The sequence below is a fragment of the Pseudorca crassidens genome, chromosome 3 (genome assembly GCF_039906515.1).
Source record: "Pseudorca crassidens isolate mPseCra1 chromosome 3, mPseCra1.hap1, whole genome shotgun sequence".
NCBI lineage: Eukaryota > Metazoa > Chordata > Mammalia > Artiodactyla > Delphinidae > Pseudorca > Pseudorca crassidens.
This window is the reverse complement of record NC_090298.1, coordinates 168,089,164-168,113,725: the sequence shown is the minus strand read 5'-3', so window position 1 is coordinate 168,113,725 and position 24,562 is coordinate 168,089,164. Positions and strand designations below refer to the sequence as shown.

The 24,562-nt window shown below is 56.7% G+C and overlaps 1 protein-coding gene and 1 pseudogene across 2 annotated transcripts; one reads left to right on the top strand and one right to left on the bottom strand.

The window, feature by feature from the left end:
• Positions 1–80: 80 nt before the first annotated feature.
• NRTN (neurturin) lies at positions 81–20,464 on the top strand. Of its 2 annotated transcripts, XR_010942507.1 has the most exons (4): positions 81–485; positions 10,265–10,480; positions 13,045–13,782; positions 18,313–20,464. XR_010942507.1 is itself a non-coding variant. In XM_067734069.1 (3 exons), exons 2-3 carry the CDS (start codon positions 10,312–10,314, stop codon positions 13,467–13,469), a joined length of 594 nt encoding a protein of 197 aa, XP_067590170.1. In that variant the 5' UTR covers positions 542–1,035; positions 10,265–10,311; the 3' UTR covers positions 13,470–13,634. The 2 variants fall into 2 exon arrangements, 1 of the variants encoding a protein (XP_067590170.1); XM_067734069.1 differs by lacking the exons at positions 81–485; positions 18,313–20,464 and adding an exon at positions 542–1,035 and having other exon boundaries at positions 13,045–13,634.
• LOC137222595 (3-galactosyl-N-acetylglucosaminide 4-alpha-L-fucosyltransferase FUT3-like) lies at positions 15,972–23,349 on the bottom strand (annotated as a pseudogene).
• Between the last annotated feature and the right edge of the window lie 1,213 nt (positions 23,350–24,562).

The window sequence follows — 24,562 nt, the reverse complement described above, 5'->3', positions numbered from 1 at the left end:
CCCGGGAAATCCGAGCCACCGCCCCTGGCCCCGCCCCTGGCCCCGCCCCCGTCCCCGCGCCGGCCGAGCTGTCCGCGGCGGGAGCGGCGGAGGCGGCGGGACAGAGCGCCGTGGAGCCGCTCCGAGCGCCCGGGCCCCTCGCGCCGCCGCCCCGGAGCCCCGCGCCGCGCGCCGAAGCCGCCCGCGCCGTCCGTGCGCCCCTGCACCCCGCGCCCTCCGAGCCGCCGGCCGTCCAGGGCACCCCCTCAGCCCCAGCCTCCACCGGGCGGGGATGGCCGCAGCCCGCGGCTGAGCGAGCCCGGGGGAACCCCATGGGCCGGCTCGCGCCGCGGCCGCCCCGCGGCCGCCCCCTCCGGCCCGGGGCCCCCCGGGCGCCGCGGGCCCAGGCGGCCCGGATGGCGGTCGCGGCGGCAGGGGCAGGGGCTGGGGCCGACGCGGGCGGCAGGCGCGGCTGCCACTGACGGCTAATCGGGCGCCCGGAGCAGGTAAGCAAGGGCAGACGGCGGGCCCGCGCGGTACCGGCGCGGGGGGAGGACCGGCCCCAGGGACAGAGATTGGGAGGGCTTCCAGGGACTCCGGGTAGATCGGTAGTTTCCCGCCTCTAGCCAAGAACCAGCGTGTGTATGAGGGTATGGTCAAGGGGCGACAGGTCCGCGCGTGGCAGGGGCGCGGGGAGCGGGAGGGCGATCTTAAGCTTCTCTCCAAGCCAGGGTCTGGCCAGGAGAGGGGGGGTTCCCTGTCCGACGAGGCGGGAGCGCTTCTGCCTTCTCGGACGCCCTTGGGAGCGTCTGGAGAGGGGTGGAAGCGGGGGCAGCCGGAATCCCCTCCCCAGCCTCTAGGAGGGCGAGACCCAGACACCCCTTATGCCTTGTGGTCTACAAGGGGCCGCGGGGGGCATCCGGATCCCGCAGACCCTGGGCGGAGGGCTGCCGTCGCGGCCCAGCTGCACGCAGAAGTAAACATCTGTCAGCGGCGCGTTCCAGCCGCGTTCCCTGCGCGCCGCCGCCGCTGCCGCCGGGGACACGGTGTCCTCCGGTAAGGGCCTAGCTCTCAGCTCCTGGAGCCGCTTGTTTAGCCACAAGAGGGCGCGAAACCCTTTGCGGGGGGCGGGGGGGGGCTTAACGGCAAAGACCGGATTTGAAGGAGAGGAGGCTGTCTTCCTTCCTCGCTTTTTACAAAAGGCATCTTGCTCAGGATGGTCTCAGAATTCTCCCAGAAGGTGCGGTTTGTCAGTTCGCAGTCTTTAGGCCGAGGGGGCTGCAGACAGTGGGCAGATGTGGGCTGGGACTGGAGAGAGAAGTGGCCTCTCCTAGGGGTGGAAGTCACCATGGTCCCCTCCCCAAGAAGTACTAGCATCCATATAGCATGGGGCCACTGGCCTGGCTCAGCGGGCCTGTGGTTACCTGCAAGGCTGGGCCACCAGCCCAGATTTGGGGAGCAGGACCAGGGGCCTAGGTGGGGGGCATGGAAGGCCAGACCCCTGACTTTCCTCACTCCTTTATGCCCCGCCCCCGGCCCTGCATCCTTTTCTGTCTGTTCCATGACACTCTTTGTCTTTAAGAGCCCCGGGCTGAGGAAGCCCCAATGGGGCGTGACTGGTCTAGGCGGATGTCAGTGGGGGGAGACTCCCAACTTTGCCAGCTTCTCCCCACCCCCCAGCCCCTTGCCTTGGGCCCTTTGGACACCCCTCCCCACACCCTTCATTCTAGGACTGCTGAGGTTCGGGGTTCTGCAGCCACTCCCAGCGACCTGCAAAGAGCTAGTTCCAGGGGTGCAGGGAAGAAAACAAAACATGCCCCCCTGCAGCTGGGCACAGTGTCTGAAATTCCACCATCACTGCTTGTCCCTCAGGTTATAGACCTTAGTTTTCAGGGGGATGAGAAGAGGATATAGCTTTCAAGAGCCTGGAACAGGAGAGGGAACCAAACAGTCTGCAGCCAGGCACAAGGACACAATCAAGACATTGTTTCCACCAATGTTTGTTGGACAGCGATGATGTGCGTGACTCTGTTTGGTGTCAGGCTCCTGGGCCTTGTCCTTCCAGACTTGAATCCAGGGTGGAACCCAGAGTGGGGAGCAAAGGCACTACCTCAGGGTAGGAGGGTCAGGGGAGACTTCCTAGAGGAGGGGCATTGCAGCTGGGGCTATGAAGGATGAGTAGGAGTTCTCTAAATGGGAAAGGCAAGGGCATTCCAGGTGGTGGGAACTGCATATGCAAAGATCTGGAGGCAGGAAATAGCATGGATGATTTTGGAAAATCCAGGGTGCCTGGGGTGACCATGGGAGGGAGAGACTTTTCTGAAAGGTTGACAGAGGGAGAACTGTACTGGGGCCTTCAAGGACGGATTCCTAGAGATGGGGGCTGGAAACACAGAGAGAGGAACAGGTCTTTAATGCATCTGGCATCCCTGGGCCCAGCTGTCTTTGCTGAGAGGCTGTGGGATTCCTCTGCAGATGCAATTTTCCTGGTCCCCCAAGGTGGGGCAGAGGGGTCTGGGGCCCTCGAGGGGAGATAGGGTCTTCCCTCTGCCCTGTGAGCATCAACTGAGCAGGCGCCATGGGAGGCTGGTTCTATTTCGCAGCTGAGAAAACTGAGGCTGAGCGAGCTGGAGGGATCTTTCCTTATGCTCAATGTAATTAATTCCCAAGCCCTAAGCTACTGTGTGCCAAGCTGTGTAGTAGGACGAAGCAGAGAACAAGACAGGCCCGGTGCCTGCTGCACTTGGCAGGGCAGGGGTGCAGGTTAGGGGGTGGACAGGAGGCTTTCAAACCAGCCAGCCAGCCTCCTGGACTTTCAGGAGAGGTAACAGCCGCAAAGTAAGCCTGAATGGGGCCTGGGACACTTCGGCGTGGGTGTTCAGGAGCGGAAAGATCTTCCCTTCAAATCCAAGTGAACTCAGGCTTTGGCTGGTCCTGGAAGAAATCCAGCAGGTGGATCTCACGTCCCAGTTGAGGAAACCGAGGCCCAGAGAGGGGCCGTGCTGAAAGAGCTCAGTGTGTCAGGGACCCAAGGCAGAATTTGAACTTGGGGACATGGAAGAGGTGACTTAGGTCCCCTGGTTCCTAGGAAACCAGTGTGAGGGTTTGAGTTGCATTGGGGTCTGTGCCTCGGTTTCCCTTTCTGTCAGATGGTCAGCTTTGTGTGGTGTCCTCCTGGCCACTCCCGGAGGACCCACGTCCCTCACACCACCCACCGGGCCCCATGCCAGCTGCTTAGCCGTGCCAGGCCTCATTAGGCTGATCCTGTTATTGACCCCCAGGGAGGGCCCCCTGCCCGCCCCAGATGCCTGCGAGGCCGGTCCCAGACCAGCCTGGCTAAGCCAGACCCGCCTGGTATGGTTGAGGTGGGAATTTTACGGGCCAGCTGCAGAGGGCCAGGCCACAAACGGCGGGTCTGAAAAGCTAGTGGCCCCAACACACACACACACACACACACACACACACACACACACACACACACACACACACACACACACACACACACACACACACACACACACACACACACACACACACACACACACACACACACACACACTCCCCAGCCCAGCCTTCCCAAGAACACGCCCGAGTAGCGGCCGGTACAGGAAGAGGGCTCCAGGCACTGGTGGGGAATGGAGGGCTGACCCTGCGGGGCACAGGACACCCCCTTATCTTTCCTCATCTCCCTGTGCTGTCCCCTGGCCGTTTGCTCTGGTCACACCGGTCCCCTTGAAAAGCCATCATCCTGCCTCTGAGCCTTTGCTCGTGTGGTTCCCTCCACCTAGAACACTCTTCCTAGATCTTCATGTGGGCTCAGCACAAATGCTGCCTCCTCTGGGAAGCCCTCCTTGACCACTCAGCTTAAAAGCAGCACCAGTCACTATCGCTTCACCTTGTTTTATTTGGGGGCTGTTGTTGCACTGTCAACCTCTAAATTACCTTGTTTCTTTTCTTTCTTTCTTTCTTTGGCTGCGTGGCTTGCGGGATCTTAGGTTCCCCAACCAGGGATCGAACCTGGGGCCCCAGCAGTGGAAGCGCTGAGTCCTAACCAGTGGGCCACCAGGGAATTCCCTAAATTACCTTCTTTCTTTCTTTTTTTTTATTATCCATCTCCCTGATTGGATGGTGAGCTTGGCGAAGATGGGGGCCCAGGTTGGCCTTGGTCATCCTGAGTTCCCTGACTAGTGCAGCACACAGTAGGCACTCAATAAGTGTTGGGTGAATATGTTGGGAGCAGAACCCAGCCTGGCACACTTGCTAGTTCTGCTCTGCTGTGTGTCTTTGAGAAAACCTTTTACTTCCTTGGATCTCAGCCCCACTGGCCTCCCAAGCAGCAAGACCCTGCTTCTCCCTTTCCCCCCAGCATCACCCTCGTTACTGGGGTTGTGGAGACACTGAGAGAACAAGTTTAGAGTCAGACCCAGGTTCAACCGCAGCTCAGCCACTTAATTTCTGTGTGACCTTGAGTGAGTCACTCTACCTCTCCAAGCCTCAGTTTCCCTGTGTGGTAAATGGGGCTAATAATAATAACATCTTTTCCAGGGACTGCGGGGATAATCAAACATGTGGAAAGCACTTAGCAGAGTGCTTGGCACTAAATAAATGGAATAGCCAACACTGCCAGGTGTTAGTGTTATTATTCTTGGTCTTGTTGTTGTTATTAGGGAGGCCATATGGTACAGTGGTCAAGAATGTGGAAGAGGGGGCATTGAGGCTGGGGCTTTGAGGGATGAGTAGGAGTTTGCCCAACCACCTGAGTTCAAAACCCAGCTTGACCATTTACGCTCTGTTGGACCCTGAGGAAGTCACTTCAGTCTTTTGGACCTCAGTTTTTCTGTCTACAAAATGGTGATAAAATGGTCCACACCTTTCTATGAGGCACTACATGTAAAGTGCTCAGAACAGCACCAATGGTGTTGTTTGCTAGTGTTAGTATTAGCTAATTTTTTTTTACTACTATTATTAACACAAAGCAGCCAACACAGTCTTCCCCAGAAATCACCCTCTCTGTATGTCCACACCTCAGCCTCACTTTGGCAAAGATAGACCCAGATCCCCTTAAGGCAAGCTCAGGACCCGCGACTTGATTCTCAGAGTAGCAGGGAGCCAGCAATGGTTCTAGCGATTGGGCAGCAGGCAGCTCCTGGACTGGGGGAAGAAAAGGAGATGCTGGGCTCCCACCTTTGGGCAGGCCTGGAAGGTTCTGCTGGGGGTGTCTGTGCCTGCACCCTCCCATGAGGCCGCCCCACAGGTTGGCCCCCGACCCCCGCAGATGTGACATCGGAACCAGCTGTGCTAGCCAGATGTTCCTGGTTTACCCCCAGATGTGCGTCGCCAGCTTGCGCCTGCCCCGGCCTCTCGGTTCCCACCATGGGGTAGGGCTGGGCCCTGGGCCCTACAAGGGAGGCGGCACATTTCTGTGGGCTGTGGAATTTGTTTCTTGTTTTGCAGAACCATTGAATCTTGTCTTGAGAGAGGCGCAAGTCCCGCCCCTCATGGGGCCTCAGTTTCCCCATTAATGGAACCCTAGGGAACCCCCTGGGGCCACCTGGGGGAAAGGAGATGAACAGGGCTGCCCTGGGAATGGGCCCAGCTGCCAGCCCCAGACCTGTAACACTGATGGAGGAAACGGAATTAAGGGCGTGCAAGCACGTGTCTGATGCTCGGGGCCTAGCTGCTGCAGGACATCGGCCAGGCCTGCAGGACTTCACTGAATGAAACGGCCCTCCAGATGAGCAAGGTGTCCTGTGCAGCCCCTTGTACAGATGGGGAACTGAGGCTCCAAGAAGGGGAGGAGCTTGCTCCCACGTTGTCCAGCCAGGAAGAGGCAGATGGGGGTGCGGATTCAGCTCTCTGCACCCCAGGTGCCACAGCATTCGGAAGTATCCTTCCTCAGGGCTGGCCCACATGTGCAGGCCGCCCCCACAGCTGCCCATGTGGCTTCCCAGCCTGGCTCGCTCTGCCCGTGGGCAGTGATGACAGCCCCACAAGCCACCCGGTCATTCCCACGGTTCTGGGCAGCCCGCCTCAGGCCCTTTCTGAAGTTGGGGAAACAGAGGTATAGGAGGACCAGAGACATGTCTGGGAGTGAAGTGCAGAGGAAGAACGGTGCTCGTGGAAGGAGGCACCACAGCTCCACCTGGCAACGGTGGATGGAATTACCAAAGCCCGCCCTTGCCTTCAGAGGACCCAGCCCAGGGTGCCCCTCCAGAAGCACCTCCACCGTCCAGCAAAGACAGACGTGGACCCAGACACTATTTTGGCAGAACTGGGCAAGAGGGAGGGAACTGAGGCTGGGAGGGGGCAAGATGGGGAGCAGGAATGGCTTCCTGGAGGAGGGGCTCTAAGAGCTGGGGCTTTGAAGGATGAGTAGGAGTTTGCCTGATGGAGCCAGGCCCTGATTCCAGGCCTCCCCAGACTAGAGAGATGAGTGGATAGAAGGAGGGTTCCCCTCCCCTCCTTCCTCTTCCTGGGAACAAGCATGAAGTAGTTTCCTTCCTGAGGTCAGGAGCTCTGCAGGACAAAGGCTGTTGACCCCATGGACAGGCATGCCTGGCAGGTGTTCCCTGGGAAGCTCGATGGAAAGGTGGAGCCCTGGAACTTAGCCGGGACATCAAGATAATAAGCAGTGTTTCCTGGTACCATCAAGGAAGCTGCCAGAAACACCCACACGCCCTCACCCTACTTCTCTGCTCTCTGAATAACTGGAGGTTTCCACCTGGCTGTGTCTGTGGGCTACTCATCTCCCCTGAGCCTCAGTTTCTCCTCCTTCCCTGCCCCAGCCCTGGGCACTCTGTGGCCTCCAGCTAGAAGTGGAAGTCTATCCCAGATCCCTCTCGCTGCACTTCAGACGGGCCTGGCCCCCAGGAAGGGAGGTGCCCCCTTCCCTGGGCAGTGAGGATTCTCCAGGGTCTGGACATTGTTGGGTTGGGAGGGGACCCTGGGCCAGGCCCTGTCTGGGCAGATGGGTGGCACCTGAAATGCCAGCAGGTGTGGGGCTGGGCCGGGTACCAGTAGCCCTTTCCCCTGGGTCACTCTGCCCCCCCCCACTTCCCTTCTTCACACTTGCAGCCTGTGTCTGTGCCTCTCACTCTCCCCCCAGAATCTTTGCAGCCGAGGGCCCGCCAGCACTGGCAGTGTGTTCATGTGTGTGCCCCCCGGGTGTGTGTGCACGTGGCTGGAATGTGGGATGCAGGTGATGATGGGCACGCCCGTGCACGTACAAGTTCAAGTTCAAGTGCTCACAGGAGGGCTTGGAGGAGGCATGTGTGTGGTGTGCCCATTCTCTGTGTCAGTGTGCAAGAGACAATGTATCTCTGAGTGTGAAGGTGCTTGAGTGTGTGAGTGTGAGTATCGAGGGTGTGCAGGAGCTTCCACGGGCACGAGAGAGTGTAAGGGGTGTGATTGGGGGAGCTCCTGAGTGCAAGTCAGAGGGTGTGTGTGCACGTGTGCAAATGCTAGTGTGTGAGTGGTAGCACTCGATCGAGGGTGATCATGTTTGTGCATAAAATGCCCACGTGTGAGAGTGAAACACACTAGCATGTGAGTGTTTGAGGGTGTGTGAGAACACTGCGTGTGTAAGCGGGATGGCATCTGAGTGTGCAAGAGCCTGTCGGAATATGTGAGCGGGGTAGTGTCTGAGGGTGTGTGTGCAACAGTGTTTGGGCACATGTGAGAGGGTGTGTGTGTGAGTGGGTCAGAGCGTATGTGAGCATGGGAACGCTGGGTGTGAGGGTGAGCCCCCAAGTGTGCCGTGTGAGTGCCCGCCTCCCCTTGACACAAGCACACACATCGTGCACACCTGGTCCCCTCCCTGTGCCCTCCACCACACCTGCTCCCTGTCAGGTCTGTGCCAGAGACAAACCAGTTGGGTGACCCCCATACAGAAAGGCCCATTGTTAACAGACGCTTATCAGCTATGTCTGCCAGGCCCCCTCCAACAGCGGCCCCCTGCTTTCCTGCCCCCCATCAAAGCTCTGGGGGGTCTGCGGCTCCAAGGGCTCCCGTGGCCGGGCCATCTCAGGGCTGGAGACCCATCTACCCTCTCAGCCCCCTGTTTTAGGCCGGCGCTGTGCAGAGGTCTTGTTCCAGTCTAACAGGGAAACCGAGGCACGCCACTCCAAGACTTGGGTGTGAGGACAAGCAGGGTGCAGAGTCCAGAGAGGGCGTTGCCCACCTGAGGTCTTGAGCCTGGGTGGGTTTCCCTGCCTGTCTCCCCTTCCCAGGTTGGGTGAGGCCACTAGAGTTCTAATCTCGGCTCTGTGACCCTGGGCAAGTCACTTCACCACTCCGGGTCTCAGTTTCCCCATCTGTAAAATGGGGACAAGGACTCGTGAGGTTGAAATGACTTAATAATACGCATTAAGTTTGTAGATTGGGATCTGGCATAAAGTAGGGGCTCGTTAAGAGTAAAGGCAGTGGGTTTGGGCACCTGACAAATGCAAGGGCTGACCTCAGCTTGCTGCACAACCTTGAGAATGAAATCTCCTCCCCGCAGCCCACAGGCCGTGCATGACCTGTCCCCATCCCCTCCCTGCCCTCACCTCCTCCCGCGCTCACTCTGCTCCAGCCACACGGGGCTGCCTTGATGGTTCCTTCAACAAGCCAGGCATGGCCCTGTCCCAGGGCCTTTGCACTTGTGCTGTGTCCTCAGATCTCCAGGCTGGGCCAGGGTTTGCTTACATGCTCCCATGTCGGGGAGCTCACTGTCCATCACCACCCCCAACAATAATAATAATGGCGTATCAAATACCACCAATAGTGTAAGGTCCTGGGAATAACTCCACAGCATTTGCTCCCCCCCATGTGGTGTGTGTTGTGTCAAAGAACCAGGGTGTGAATCCCAGATCCTTTCCTAGCTGTGCCCTTGGCCGAGCCCCTCTGTTTTGTGCCTCAGTTTCCTCAGCTGTAAAATGGAGGTTATAATGCCTCCTTCGTGGTCTCAGCAGCTGGTCTGGTACACAGCAGGCGCTTAATAGGTGTCCTTTGTTACTTACTGTCTGCCATAGCTCCAGTGCCGGTGCATCCATGGGGCGGGGGAGAGACGGTTCCAGCCTTACTGCTCTTAACCACGCTCCACCCCACCCCCGCGCGCCACCACATGCAAATCACATGCAAACGAGATGCAAATAGAACGCAAATAACTGCTCAGCTCAGCTCGGGCCAGCTGCGCGGCCCGAAACACGCGCGTGGAGGCGCCCCGCATCCCGCGGCCAAGCCCAGGCGCTGACCGCCGTCCAGCCGGGCTTTCAGCTCTCCGTGTAAATGTTTACACCGGGCTGGCCGCCAGGCCCCGCGAGGGCCGACACCAGGCAGCCGGGCAGGGAAATGTAAACGCGGGCTGGAGGCCGCTCAGTGGCGGGGAGCTTCTCGGATAGGGTGGAGGTGTGGAGGTGCGCCTGGGTTATTAAACATCTACTGCGAGAACGACGCGACTAGGCAGCCACAACACTGAGTAATCGGTGCCCTAATGGGGGACGCTTAGGGCATTGTGGGGGCCCAGAGAGTGCCCCTGCGCCGGCCTGGGGCTGGGGGGTTGGAGCAGTCAGGGAAGGCTTCCTGAGGGAGCCGCTGTCCAAGCTAAGACTGAAAATTTAATGAGAGTGGGAAGCAGTGGAGAAGAGAATGTTCTGGATGGAAGAACCCGCTTGTGCAAAGGCCTGGAGGTGGGTCGAGGAGAGCTGTAGTCCTTTGCTGCCCACTTCTGGGCATTAGTTTGTCTGGAGGGGAAACCTAGGCTCAGAGAAGGTCAGGAAGTCACTCCCAGGACATCAACATGTCTCAACCCCAGGGCTCTGGCCTCCCGGACTGTATTCGAAGCACCACCTCTCCTCGCCGCCATGGTCCCACAGTGCCCCCTGCTGGGGATGTCCTCACCTCCGTCCCCAAATTCACTGGGCTCCAGCCACCCCAGCCTCCCGGCTGGATTGGCCACCTGGGGTCACCGCCCAGGACCTTTGCACTGGCTGTTTCCCCTGCCTAAGCCTAAGGTGCCGTTCTCTTCTGCCTGGCCAACTCCTACCTTTGTTCAGGTCTCAACTTTCCTCAATCCTCAGGAAAGCACTCTGGGACCCCCAGATGGGGGTGGTTCCCAGGTTACCCCTGGCACAGTGCCCACCCCGTCCTTGGCAGCGTTCTTCACAACCTTGTTCAGTGGTTCCTTGAATGAATCACTTCTATGTTATGATTGATCATTAAGCAGGAGTGGTTCAAAATCAGGGGCCCCACTGTATCTCCGGTGCCTGGTCCAGCACCCCGTGCCCGTTCATTTGTTGCCTGACAGGCAGACGGAGGCCGTGTGGCTGACCATCCCGTGCACGCAGGCTGAGGATGCAGCGCTGGAAGGCGGTGGCCTTGGCCTCGGTGCTCTGTAGCTCCGTGCTCTCCATCTGGATGTGTTGGGAAGGCCTGCTCCTCAGCCACCGCCTCGGACCCGCGCTTGCCCCGCTGCGCCGGCCGCCTCGCACCCTGGACGCTCGAATCGCCCGCCTGGCCCAGTGTAAGCCCTCCCCCTGTCTTGCGTCAGATACCCCCAACGTCGCAGCGGCCACAATGGTGGAATTTCACGCAGTGGAGCAGGGCCACAGAGGCTTATTTTAGATGGGGTGGAGGGAGGGCGCAAATCCCCACAACGGCCTGGCAGGGGCGTCGGAGGGGATGGCCGCTGGGAACTGGGGTCTCTCGGCTCAGCTGTCACAAGGAATTAGGCTCTAGCCCTGAGGGGCCAGGGGACCAGATGGAGATTAGACCTGGGCATTCGGCCTGGGCGGTCACTGCAGCGCAGCGCGGGGGTGGAGGGAGAGGGAGGCCGAACCCGAGGCCCTAGTGACCTCCCAGGGTGGACAGGGACCAAGAGGAGGGGGAGACAGAGAGACCCCTAGAAATAGGAAGAGTCCTAGAAATGGGGAGAGACACAGAAACAGAGAGGCACAGAAGGAGAGAAGGATGGGAGAGAACGACGTGGGAAGAAGCTGGGAGGTATAAAAATGGAAACGCCCACCCCCGGCGGGCGTGGCTGCCACGGCCCAGCTACCCACTCGCCCCTGGCGCCTGCGCTCTGCAGATTCTGTGGGGCCAGGGCGGTGCGTGGGCCTCGACTTCTTGCGCGCTCATCCACATGTGCACCCGCGCGGGCGGGGCGCGGGCGTGGCCCCCAGTGGGTAGGGGTTGCGTGCACGTCCGCACCCGCCCTGCCGGCCTACACAATCCTTCTTTCTTGTCCTCACAATGGACAAGGGTGGCCTCAGGCGCAGGCTCCACTTCCGCCCCTGCCGCTCCCCCCTACAGGCGGCAAAGTCCTTCCCAGGACACTGAGTCCCAGAGACCCGGGGGGTGCCCCCCAAAGCTAGTGCCCCAGGCCCGGGGGGCAAAGCACCCGTGGTGGAATTTCAGGCACCGGGGAGGATCTCAGCCCATGGTTGGGTCCTGCCTGCCTGGCATCCTGTCCCGGGAACCAGCCCTACTGGGGGAAGGGAGTGGCTCCCGATCCCCTGAAGTCCCAATGTTCTAGGCCCTGGGACTAATGCGCTGATGGTGGAATTTCAGGCTTGGGCCAGGGGGGTGTGGACCTCATCTCTTTGTGTTCCAGACCCTGTGCACGTGGCCAGGCCTGCTGGAGGAAGGCAGGGACAGATAATATACTAGAAAATTATACATTGTTTACTTGAAATTCACATTTAGCTGGGCATCTGGCATCTGTATCTCAACCAGCAATGCCTTGAATTAACTCTCTAGATACACACCTTTGGGGTGGGCACACTAAATGGTGGAATTTTAGGCATCAGAAGTGAGCCAGGTTCAACCTAACCCCAGAGCAGGCAATGCCGGCCACCCTGCTCCTGCCCCTGGGCATCAAGAACTCAAAAGATGCTGCTCGGTGCCCCCCCCCCACCCCTTTCCACCCTCCCAGTCCCAGCCAAAGTGGGGACTCTTCAAGTCTCACTGAGCAAATAAGGAAACTGGGGCACAGAACAGGGCCATCACCTGCCTGAAACTACAAGGCTGACAGTGGCAGAGCAAGGCTCCGAACCTGGGCTTGTCTGCTTTCTGAGACCCCCTGTGGAACAGACACACGCCCAGGGTGACAGACAGCCCTTCCCCCTTGGACCTCCCAGGAAGCTATTTCTTTTGACAGCCAGGTGCGCCAGCCTTGGGGGCAGGTGCGGGCTAAACTCAGGATTTCCTCTCCCAACTGCAAGTGTGACTGCCACCTGCTCAGGGGCTGGGAGCCCCCTGCCTGCAGACCCACTGTCAACACTGCCTGCCACTGCAACGTCTGCACTCATCTCCTGGGGCTGAGGAGTACTGCGGCAGGGGCAGCCACTTGGGAAATAAATGTAGACTGTGGGGTCCTGGGGATCTATGGCTCCAGGCACGAGCAGCTGTGGGAGAAGAGGGCCGGACTTGGGCCAAACCTGGGCACACGATGGAAGCAAAACTGCTGTTTGGGCTTCTCTCTCTCTGCCACTTGCACCTGCCTCAGGCACGTCTTTTCCCCTTTGGATGCCCAGTTTCCTCACCTGTAACATGGGGGTGGCCCAGCATAGGGGTGGGGGCAGCTGGGGCTGAGTAGAAACAGGGATTTGGATCACCACACCCCCTGCTGAGCCCTCCCTTTTCTTCAATGAGGTGAGAGCAGCTCAGTGAAAAGGGGCAAAATCCCACGCTGCTCTGCATAGGGATGGGGTCCACAGAGAGTGCTGGGGGCAGGGGGTGTCCAGAGGAAGACAGACACTCGAGTCAGCTCAGCTCAAGGTGGGGCAGGCTGGAATGTGGTACAGTATGTGCCAGGTTCTGAGCAGTCCATCGTAGGTGCAGGGTCCAGAGAAGGGTGTCAGTAGCCCTGGGGACCCAGCGTGCGGGTGTGGATATGCACCCCCCGACACCGCCCAGAGAGGGTGAATGAGCGGGAATCCTGGAGCAAGATAAGTGGTCGGGAGAGGGTGCACTAGCACCTCTGAGTCTCCACAAGGGTCCTTTTTCTCAGGGAACAGCGAGGGTAGGGGACTCCTTGCCACCCACCCACCCACTGACCCCCACCCCATTCTCTCCATCCCCTCGCAGACCGTGCACTGCTGCAGGGCGCCCCGGACGCGGTGGAGCTTCGCGAACTGACGCCCTGGGCCGGGAGGTCCCCGGGTCCGCGCCGTCGGGCGGGTCCCCGGCGGCGGCGCGCGCGTGCGCGGTCGGGGACCCGGCCGTGCGGGCTGCGCGAGCTCGAGGTGCGCGTGAGCGAGCTGGGCCTGGGCTACGCGTCGGACGAGACGGTGCTGTTCCGCTACTGCGCAGGCGCGTGCGAGGCGGCGACGCGCGTCTACGACCTGGGACTGCGGCGCCTGCGCCAGCGGCGGCGAGTGCGGCGAGAGCGGGTGCGAGCGCAGCCCTGCTGCCGCCCGACGGCCTACGAGGACGAGGTGTCCTTCCTGGACACGCACAGTCGCTACCACACGGTCCACGAGCTGTCGGCGCGCGAGTGCGCCTGCGTGTGACCCTACCTCACCGGGCCTGGCGAGACGGCGGCCACGCCCCCCGCCCCGACAGCACCCACCGTCCCGCCTGGCAAGCCCTGCGACAGACTGCCCATGCACAGAAAATGCCGTCGAGAGCTCAGGACTCTCGCGATAACTGTACCAAGATAAAGTGTGGAAAATCGAGCCCCGGCTGTGATTACGCGCTCGGGGGGTGCCCACATCTCGGAGGCGCATGAGGGCGTACGGGGAGGAGGCGCCATCTCCATTGGGAAAAGGGGGACGGGTGCGGGTACCACCTGCAGGATGGTGGAAGGATTCCATTTGCTTAGGGGTAAGAGGAAAGTGGATGCAAAGAGGGTCTTGTTTCCGGGGTACAAAAAGGAAAGTGGGGTGAATGGGGGGATGTCGGCAGGGACCTTCTCTCCCACCTCTCTACAGGTCCCCGTGCCCCTTCCCTCCCCGCCTCCCTGCAAGGTGTCCTTCTGGGGAGGGAAGGTGTAACTACAGTTCAGATGAGAAGACTGAGGTCCAGGTGGACCAGGTCTCCCTCACCCAACAGGCCTCCTCGGGCCTGGGCAGCTCTCACCAGGGTGAACTCGGAGCCACTATCTCCTTTCACTAGCTAAAAATATAGCTCGCTGCCCATCTCCCTGCGGGGATAGGTCTGGGGCGGGCGCCAACCCCATCCAGCCCGAAACCGGCGCCTGCTGCGGCAGAGCCGGGTCCCCAGGGACCTAGGTCCTGGGGCCATAAAAGCTCTGGCCGGAGCCCGAGGGAGAATTTACGACAAGCCCCTGTGGAGGATGGAAAAAGTACGGTGCGGTGTTTAGATTTGCCTGTGGTGTCACCTTGATGCCTGGCAAGCCCAGGACTGCGCCGGGGAATTGGGTTCCCAGCTGGCGGGGAGGGGTCGGCAGGTTGCACGGGCTGAGGAGGGGCGGGGAAGAGAGTGGGTGCTCCCAGCACGCACGAAGCTGGCACCCGGGAGACCAGACGGCGTGGACCCCTCCCCTTCTTCCCCTCAGACTAGGGGGGGTGGTCTCGAAGGCGCAACTCCCCCTTCCCATACAGCTTTCCCTAGGGCAAAGTCGTCTCTCCTCTTCCCTCCCCCCACCCCAGACCGGGGCTCTCAGAGAATAGACCCTTCCCTCCTTTACTGCTGTGTCTCCTACACTGGCCCCCTCCCCCCTTTTCCCACACATCTGCGCTCTGGCCTTCCCAGACCCAACCCCCATCCTGAAGCTGGAGGACTTGATTCAGAAGCTGCCCCCAAGGAGTCTCACCCAGCCAGGCAGGAACACCCGCAGCTCCCTGCTCCCCAGCACCCGCCACGCCCCCAGGCTGCAGTTGGAGACACTGGAGTCAGCTAACAGGCAGGACTTCCAGGGAGCTCCGAGAGCAGGGCTTGGAAGCCAGGTACCAAACCGTGGGTGGCCTGCTTGGAAGGCAATTTCAGAACGGGCTGGCTGGCTGGGGCCCCCACCCATCCCTGCAATCTTCTGACTCTGAGGTTTGGGGTGGTGGATTCCTACACTGTTTGGGCTGACTCAGCCCAGCCATGCAGAAAAGCCAGAGTTCCCAGACGCTGGGGAAGCTGAGCCTCAGTTTCCCCATCCTAGAAGACCCTGAGCCTCAGAGAGGGAAGTTGCTCAGTCCAGGACACACAGCAGGAAAATTGGCCTTGGAGCCCGGGTCTCTGGTCCCTGAAGCTTGGCTGCCTTGGTGTGAGTGTGAGTGTGTGTGTGTGCGTGCGTGCACGCAGCCTCCTGGGACCTCGGCCTTCCCATCTCCCACCCAGATCCAACCACAGGGCACTGGCCCAGCCCACCAGAGAACTGGAACGTAAACAGAGGTGCCCCCGCAGACCCCAAGGCTGGGGTTCTCAGCAGTGCGTGACACACACACACACACACACACACACACAGACACACACACACATTCACACACACAGGGCACAGAGACTGCCACCCACACAGGGCTTAGGATCACACGCAGACCCACAGTCCACATGCTTACATGCTCAGTGGTCAGGCACACTCAGAGAGGGGCGTCCTCAAGGTCACCTGCAAGAACACAGGGGCCCCCTGTTCAGTCACACGCGGCCACGCCCACCCTCACTCCAAGCCCCACGTGGTCGTCCCCTGTCACACCCGCTCTCACAGTCACACGCGCCGCGTCACACCCTCTCCCCTTGCCCTCCTTTGGGAGCAGTTCCTGCCCCTCCTCTATCCTTGCGCTAGGTGTAGAACGTCCCCTTGTCCCAGCCCTGCCCCACGTGGACCCCCAGACAGCCCCGCCCCCAGTCCCACCCCCTCTGCGCCCCAGTCTCCCGGGCACTGTAGGCTGTTGAGCAGCATTTCTGGCCCCCTCCCACTCGATGCTATCAGCCCACCCCCAGGTTGTGACAACCACAGATGTCCCCAGACACTCCAAGCGTCCCCTGGGAGCAGAATCGTCCTGGAGTGAGAACCGCTGATCTGGAGTAAGGGAGGACACACCAGTTTCCTCAGAGCATTCCCATCTCGAAAATGGTGTCAGTATTGCCAACCTGCATACCCCCGAGGCGGTTCATTGACAAAGCAGCAGTACTCACAGGCCCATCCACCAGAGCCATCACCAGTGGGCGGGGCACCAAGGCCAGTTCCCCAGGGGGTGTCTTGGTGCGTGCCCAGCAGCCACAGCCCCTGGTAGATGACACCCCCGCCCCCAGCAGGTGAAGCTCCTAGCAAGCGAGGTCCCACGGAAGCAACATTCCTGGCAGCAGAGGGGCCCAGCAGGGGAAGCCCCAGGTAAGGGAGCGCTCCACCCACCAAGGCCCCCAGATGCCCAGCAGCCCAGGCCCCAGGCTGGCTGGCTCACGTGAACCAAGACGTGATACTGGGCACCGTCCGGTAGTTGGGATTCTGTTGCAGCCGCTAGCAGGCCTGACAGAACATCAAGCCCCAGCTGAAGGATCTGGGCCGCAGCGTCTCCCGCCAGCGGAAGCAGCTCGGGTAGAGGGTGTGGTCCTTGACCAGCGCCAGCAGATAATGGGTCAAGTCCTTGGGGCTCTGAAAGTCTTCAGGTGGCAGGAACTGTTCATAGTTCCTCCTGCTGGGGCCCAGCACCACTGGCACTGCCCAGGCCTGCAGGGCGTTCCTCCACAGCTTCTCTGTGATATAGTCAGGGTGCAAGGAGTTCTTGAAAGCCAGGTAAAACTTGTACTGGGACAGCCTGTTGGTCATGACCTCCCGGGGCAGTGGCATGTGGGAGCGTCCATACACATCCATTTGGAGGTGAGGCTGCAGCTTCTGATAGGACTGCACCCGACCGAGTCCACCCTCCAGTTGGTCACCACCCAGGCCACCAGCTTGGTCTTGGCCGAGACTTTCACCAGTGTGTCCACAGGCTGGCCAGGCCATGGCTCACGCTAGCTGTACGGCGTGAAGATATCTGAGTCCTGGCGGTAGGACACCGTGAGGGTGAAGTATCCGTCCAGGGCCTTCAGTTTGGGGCAGTTGCTGGGCGATTCCATGCTGAACCAGACCCAGCGCTAGCTGGGGGGCCGCAGGGAAGGCGTGAGCTGTGCCTTAGGCCTGGAGCTGACCTTTCGGTGACGCACAAAGACCGCATCCGCCCGAGGGTACTCGCTGCGGTTGACAGTCAGGTGGCAGTCGGCTGTGCCGGGCCACATCTCCGAGCAGTGGGACAGAGCCACTGGGGTGTTGAATAGCCACGTCCACAGCAGGAGACGCAGAGGCGGGCGGGTGGAGGGCCCCGCAGTGGCCTGGGAGGGGGCCCCCAATTCGGGGACCCATGTGGGCTTGTCTCGGGACACACGCAGGTAGGAGGAGAAGCACGGAGCCAGAAGCAGCTGCAGCAACAGCCCGGGGAGACAGTGGTGGCAGGAACATTTTACCTTGGCCCAGCCAGGTGGATCCATGGGTCAGAGAGGAGCTGGGAGGAGGGGACAGTGAACACAGCATCACTGCTAACAAAAATAATAACACATGCCGAGCGGGCACATGCAGGTTACCCAAGTTCATCTTTACGAGTCCTGAGGTAGGAGGCACTGTTCTCATCCCTATTTTACAGACGAGAAAACTGAGGCCAAGGACTCAATGCAAGAAAACGGCAGAACTGTAATTCCAACAGAAAGCATCTAGCTTCAGAGTCCACTTATTCCTACCCACTAGGCTACATGATCTCTGGACCTGGGATAGATTCCAATGGCTCTCAGGTCCCACCTTGACCTTGACCCTGCCCTTTCCCAGCTTTCCCAGAGTCTTTCCCAGCCTAGGGAGAAGACAGAGCTGGTTACAAGATGCTCCTCAGTGCCCTGGAGCTGAGGCTTGGAGCCAGGGCTCTGCCTGGGAGAGGTACAATGTGATTACGTTGGAAGGTTATCTGAGGGCTCACCAGGTAGTGTAGGAGTTGGGGGAAAGGGCATTCCTGGTGGACGAAACAGCCAACGCAAAGGTCCGGAGGTGACGGAGAGCCTGACAAGTTTATGCGGAGAGCACAGAGAGTGCTCAGGGAATAAGCGTCCAAAGATGGCCCCCCTGGTCCCGCACTGGGGGATCCTGGGCGGCCTCTTGGCCTGGCCGATGTCTTTCCACTCCCCGGTCCTTTCCATTCCTGCAGGCGGTCACAAAGTCCTCCCAGACTCCAAACCCCAACCACCAGAGCGGAATCTAGGACTTCGGCCCTGCCCCTCTCCACTTCCTGCGGCCCTGGAGACACCCATTTTACAGATAAGAAAACGGAGGTTCTGAGCGATAGATATGTCTCGTGCCCAAATACACACAGCTACAGCCCTTACGATCCAGAATCCAAACTCTCTCCTCTTAATGTAATTCCAAACTCCTCTCCCTCTTTGCAGGTGGAGCTCTGATCTACAGCCTGGCACTGTCCACTAGAACTTTCTGCTATCGTGGAAATGTTCTATATCTGCACCATCGCGTGCACCCCTATGGCTCTTGAGTCCTTGAAATGCAGCTGTTGTGTTGGACAGAGTTTTTAATGCTAAATTAAATTTAAAAAAGGTTCTCTCTTCTGTAAATCGAAGACAACTTCAAGATAAAAAGTAAAGGCAAAGCCAAAGACAGCCTCTGATAGACAATTCAATGATTGGAAAAACTTGACAGTACATTTGGGACCTCCTGGAAGGGCAAATCTGCTCCAACGAGACATTTTTATGGAGTCTAATTACAGATCCAGGATCTACGACGAAAACTGAGTGTCCGAATTAGGTGTGCTGGGGGTGTGAAATACACCCTGGTTTCTAAGACTTAGGACGAGAACGAGACAGTAAAATTGTCTCAATACTTCCTCTGTTCATTACACATGTAAGCAATACTACTTTGGGTCTGTTGGGTTAAAGAAAGCATATTATTAAAATTAATTTCACCTGCGTCTTTTACATTTTTAAAGTCGTGGCTACTAGAAAAATATTAATTACACGTGCGGCTTGTGTTCTGTTTCTACTGGACAGCATGTGCTGCTCTAGAATTTCTAAAAAAGGGAAATGAGGGATAATGACTCATTATTTGAAACACACTCACCCTCTGGCCAGAGGGATTGGTGCAAATGCCCACAGACATGCCAACAAAACAAGGGCGTTTTGGATAAGCTACCTGTCCATTGATGTGGGACTGGTCGAATTATGGTCCCTTCTGACAACGGAATACTATGCAGTTGTGAAAAATGAATAAAAGCCTGGTTTTGGTATTAGGGTATCTTTGTCTGAAAAAACTTAAAATAGAACTACCATATGATCCAGCAATCCCACTCCTGGGCATATATCAGGAGAAAACCATAATCTGAAAAGATACATGCACCCCAGTGTTCACTGCAGTACTATTTACAATAGCCAAGACATGGAAGCAACCTAAATATCCGTTCACAGAGGAATGGATGAAGAAGATGTGGTACATATATACAATGGAATATTACTCAGCCATGAAAAAGAATGAAATCATGCCATTTGCAGCAACATGGATGGACCTAGAAACTATCATACTAAGTGAAGTAAGTCAGAAAGAGAAAGACAAGTATCATGTGATGTCACTCATATGTGGAATCTAATTAAAAATGATACAGATGAACATATTTACAAACTAGAAATAGACTTACAGATACTGGAAACAAACTTCTGGTTACCAAAGGGGAAACGTGGTGGGGAGGGATAAATCAGGAGCTTGGGATGAACACACACACACTACTATATATGAGACAGATAACCAACAAGGACCTACTGTATAGCACCGGGAACTCTACTCAATATTCTGTGATAACCTATATGAGAGAAGAATCTGAAAAAGAATGAATATATGTATATGTATAACGGAGTCACTTTGCTGTACACCTGAAACTAACACAACTTTGCAAATCAACTATACTCCAATAAAATTAACATAAAAATTTAAAAAAATGAATAAAGCCACTGTATTGGCACAGCTCTGCAGGGTGGATCCAGGTTTTCTGGAAGCTGAACTTCCATATTTTGGGAGCCTCTCTAAGAAACGGCAAAGAAAATTGAGTCCAGACTTAGATACAGAAAGTAATCTTTATTTAGGGGTCCCTGAAGCTTAAGCTTCATCCACTTCATGGTAAATCTATGTCTGCCTGATAAAAAACAGGTTCCAGAATTAAGTAGCTGGGTCTAAATCTGCACCGTCCAATATGGGGGCCACTAGCCCCATGTGGCTAATGCAACAGAGGAACAGAAATTGTGAATGTCAGTAAATTTCAAATGTAAATTTAAAAACTGAACAACGTAAAACAAGTTTGTTTTTTTTTAATTAAACACTACCCCTTTCACTCCAGCCGTTGAAAATTTAGCATCCAAATAGAAACGTCCTTAAAGAGTAAACTACACGCCAGACTGCCAAGATTTCATATGAAAGAAAGAATGTAAAATATCCTATGTAAAGTATCTCATTAGTAATTTTCTATGTCGATTACATATTGAGATAATGCTTTGGATGTATGGGGTGAAATAAGATATAGCATTAAAATTAATTTTACTGGTACCTTTCTATTCTTTTTAATGTGTCTGGTAAAAAGTTGAAAATTACATATGTGGCAGAAATCAGTTTGGCGGTTCCTCAGAAGGCTGAACACATAATTCCATATCACCCAGCAATTCCACTCCTAGATATCTACCCAAAGGAACTGAAAAGCAGGGACTCTAAGAGATATTTGTATGTCCATGCTCGTAGAAACGTGATTCACAATAGCCAAAAGTTGGAAACAACCCAGATGTCCATCAAAGGATGAGCGTATAAACAAATGTGGTCCATCCGTACAATGGAACATTATTCAGCCTTAAGAAGGAGAGAGATTCTGACACAGGCTATACCATGGATGGACCTTGAGGACATGAGGCTCAGTGAAATAAGCCAGATGCAAAAGGACACATATTATATGATCCTGCTTCTATGAAATATCTAGAATAGGTAAATTCATAGAGACAGACAGTAGATTAGCGGTTACCACGGGCTGGGAGGGTTGGAAGGAGAATGAGTTTTTGCTTACTGGGGTATAAAGTTTCTATTTGGGGTGACGAAAAATTTTTGGAAATATTGGCAGTGGTTGCACACCATTGGGAATATACTTAATGCTACTGAACTGCACCCTTAAAAATGGTTAAAATGTCAAATTTTGTGTCTCATATATTCTGCCACAGTTTAAAAAATAATGTGGGACTTCCCTGGCAGTCCAGTGGTTAAGACTCCACGCCCCTGGCACAGGTTCAATCCCTGGTTGGGGAACTAAGCTCCTGCATGCTGCACGGCGTGGCCAAAAAATAAAATTAAAAAATAAAAAATAGGGCTTCCCTGGTGGCACAGTGGTTAAGCATCCACCTGCCAATGCAGGGGACATGGGTTCGAGCCCTGGTCTGGGAAGATCCCACATGCCGCAGAGCAACTAAGCCCGTGCACCACAACTACTGAGCCTGCGCTCTAGAGCCCGCAAGCCACAACTACTGAACCCGTGCGCCACAACTACTGAAGCCCCCGCGCCTAGAGCCCATGCTCCGAAACAAAAGAAGCCACCGCAACGAGAAGCCCGCGCACCTCAACGAGGAGTAGCCCCCGCTCGCCGCAACTAGAGAAAGCCTGTGTGCAGCAACGAAGACCCAACAGAGCCAAAAATAAATAAATAAAATAAATAAATTTTTAAATAAAGAAATAAAAATAAAAAGACCCTGATGGCTGGCGGGCTCCTTCTACTGGGCAGAGCTGGCGTAACCCTCCGAATGCAGAAGGGAGAAGCTGGCAGGTGGCCTTGTGTGATGAAAAGGGAGCGCGATTTGGAATTACACGTTCATGCCAAAGTTTCTGGAAAGAGACCCAAAAGACAGGCCTTTGGGGAGACAGCGCCAAGCAGGAGTGGGATGGAGGCTGAACTCTGACCACAAGCTACTTTGCGCCGCCAGGGATTTTGGCCGTGCACAGAAGGTTAATATGCGGAAATGTACTTAAGATGGATATAGTTTGTTTGTCCTGGGTTTATGGTGGCTCCTCCTAGGAGGCATGGAGGCCCTTGGCAGGGACCTTGAGAAGCGAGGATCCAGGAACGGGGCTGTGGGAGGCCGGGGGCTGAGATCCCACCCAAGTGGAACCGGAGACATTTTTTTCCTAGAAAGGAACTGAAAAATGCCATGATGCTGGGACACCGCAAAGATCAGAAAAACAAAACAAAACAAAATCCCCCCTGTTCCCCTGCATCTCAGGTCCTCCTCCCATGGGACAGGGTGGGAAGGAGGAAGGGCTCTGTGTTGCTGATGGGGGCCAGGAAGCAGTGGGGGTTCTAATCCAGAGTTTTGCCAGGGAGAGAGAGACAGACAGAAACAGACCGGGAGAGAAATGCTGCTCCTCCTGGTTTGGCAAATCAATCAGAACTTCCCACACCTGCTAGACCTCTGGCGCACCTGGTACCCAGAAAGACCCCGGGGAGAGCAGGCTGCAGGCCCTTCCCAGGGGGCAACGATGCCTCCTGGGAGAGGGGACATTTTCCCCAGGAGGCCTTACCTGGATGGACACTGTGCAGGATGGCAAGCAGCTGACTAGGAAGTTTAGGGCCGAGTCACAGCTTGTCACCCAGGGAGTGGATGAGGCAACACCAGGGAGGAGAAGGAAATGGACGCAGCACAGCACAGCCCAACACCACCACAACTGCCATCAGATGACACAGGGTGTCCTGTCCCATGAGCTGGGTCATCATCTAAAAGCAAAGGTGGGACTCTGCTAATCTCCACCATAAGACCTGATGAGGGAGGGGGTGGAGGAAGTTGGGGACTAGAGTCACCGCCCTGGCCTCCCCTGTGGCCTCGAAGCACGCATGGCTTTGGGCGTAAAGTTGACCCATCCATAAAGGGAAAAGGGCTGACCCAAACCACTGGTTCTCAACGTGGTTTCCGTGGGGGCACCAGGGGTTCCATGGAGGATGGGGAGGGGCAGGTGAGCAGAATTTCAAGCTTCTCACTTTCCCTTCCAGCAGATACCACCCCCTCTTCCGTCTCAGTCAGCAAACATTTCTTGTGTACCTGCTACATGTTGGGCCCCAGGGATATCGCACGAAGCAAGTGGGTGAGACAGATAACCCATGAGGAAACTTGTAAACAAACATCAATTATAAATTGCAAAAAAGGAGGCTGTGGCCTGGTCTGGACTTCCCGGATGTGTGAGCTGAGAGCTAAAGCCCCGTAAGAATTCTCTAAGTAAAAAGGAGGATGCAAGAGCTTTCCAGGCAGGGGCTTCCCTGGTGGCGCAGTGGTTGAGAGTCTGCCTGCCAACACAGGGGACACGGGTTCAAGCCCTGGTCCGGGAAGATCCCACATGCCACAGAGCAACTAAGCCCGTGCACCACAACTGCTGAGCCCGCGCTCTAGAGCCCGCGACCCACAACTACTGAAGCCTGCGTGCCTAGAGCCAGAGCTCTGCAACGGGAGAAGCCACCGCTATGAGAAGCCCCGCACCGCAACGAGGAGTGGCCCCCTCTCGCCGCAACTAGAAAAAGCTCGCGTGCAGCAATGGAGACCCAACGCAGCCAAAAATAAAATAAATAAAATAAATAAATTAAAAAACAAAAAAGACAAAGATGTCTGCTTTTTTTTTTAAAAAAAAAAAAGCTTTCCAGGCAGAAGGGACAGCCTGTGCAAAGGCCCTGAGGCAGCAAGGAATGGCAGCATTGGAGGAAATCCAGGAAGGCTGAGTATTCAGGAGTAGGAGATGAGGTCACCACACCACGTTGAGCTGCGTCCGGCTGTGGTCAATGATGGATATTTAACACAACGGCGACAGGGAGCCATGGGAAGCTTCCAGCAGAGCAGTCACCACCACATAGACTCCTGTTTTGAGATGCTCTTTCAGCCTGCCACGGGGGGACAGGGAAGACAGTAGGGCAGAGGCAGGGAGGCTGGGGAGGAGGAGGCTGTTTCGGGCAGGCCAAAGCCCGAGCTCCAGCTCCCAGGTACCATGATTCCCCTGTTCCCAGATGAGAAATCACTTCTGTGAGGCTGCTTCACGCTGCCTGGACATCTACCATCTGAGTGTCCAGTTAGTTCCAGGCTGGCAGAGGTTCCAGGAGGCTGGGGTCCCCCAGGGCAGGGCATTTGTTTGTTTGTTTGTTTGTTTTGCGGTACGCAGGCCTCTCACTGTTGCGGCCTCTCCCGTTGTGGAGCACAGGCTCCGGACGCGCAGGCTCAGCGGCCATGGCTCACGGGCCCAGCCGCTCCGCGGCATGTGGGATCTTCCCGGACCGCGGCACGAACCCGTGTCCCCTGCATCGGCAGGCGGACTCTCAACCACTGTGCCACCAGGGAAGCCCTGTTTGTTTGTTTTTAAAGGCACTGATTCTTTTTTAAACATAAATTTATTTATTTTTGGCTGCATTGGGTCTTCATTGCTGCACATGGGTTTTCTCTAGTTGCGGCGAGCGGGGGCTACTCTTCATTGCAGTGTGTGGGCTTCTCACTGCGGTGGCTTCTCTTGTTGTGGAGCACAGGCTCTAGGCACGTGGGCTTCAGCAGTTGTGGCACGTGGGCTCAGTAGTTGTGGCTCACGGGCTCTAGAGCGCAGGCTCAGTAGTTGTGGCATGCAGGCTTAGTTGCTCTGTGGCATGTG

Excerpts from the sequence above, each read along its gene's own strand:
- NRTN (XM_067734069.1), top strand. The coding sequence starts at position 10,312 with ATGCAGCGCTGGAAGGCGGTGGCCTTGGCCTCGGTGCTCTGTAGCTCC. Across the intron at positions 10,481-13,044 it reads AATCGCCCGCCTGGCCCAGT|ACCGTGCACTGCTGCAGGGC; the intron begins GTAAGCCCTCCC and ends ATCCCCTCGCAG.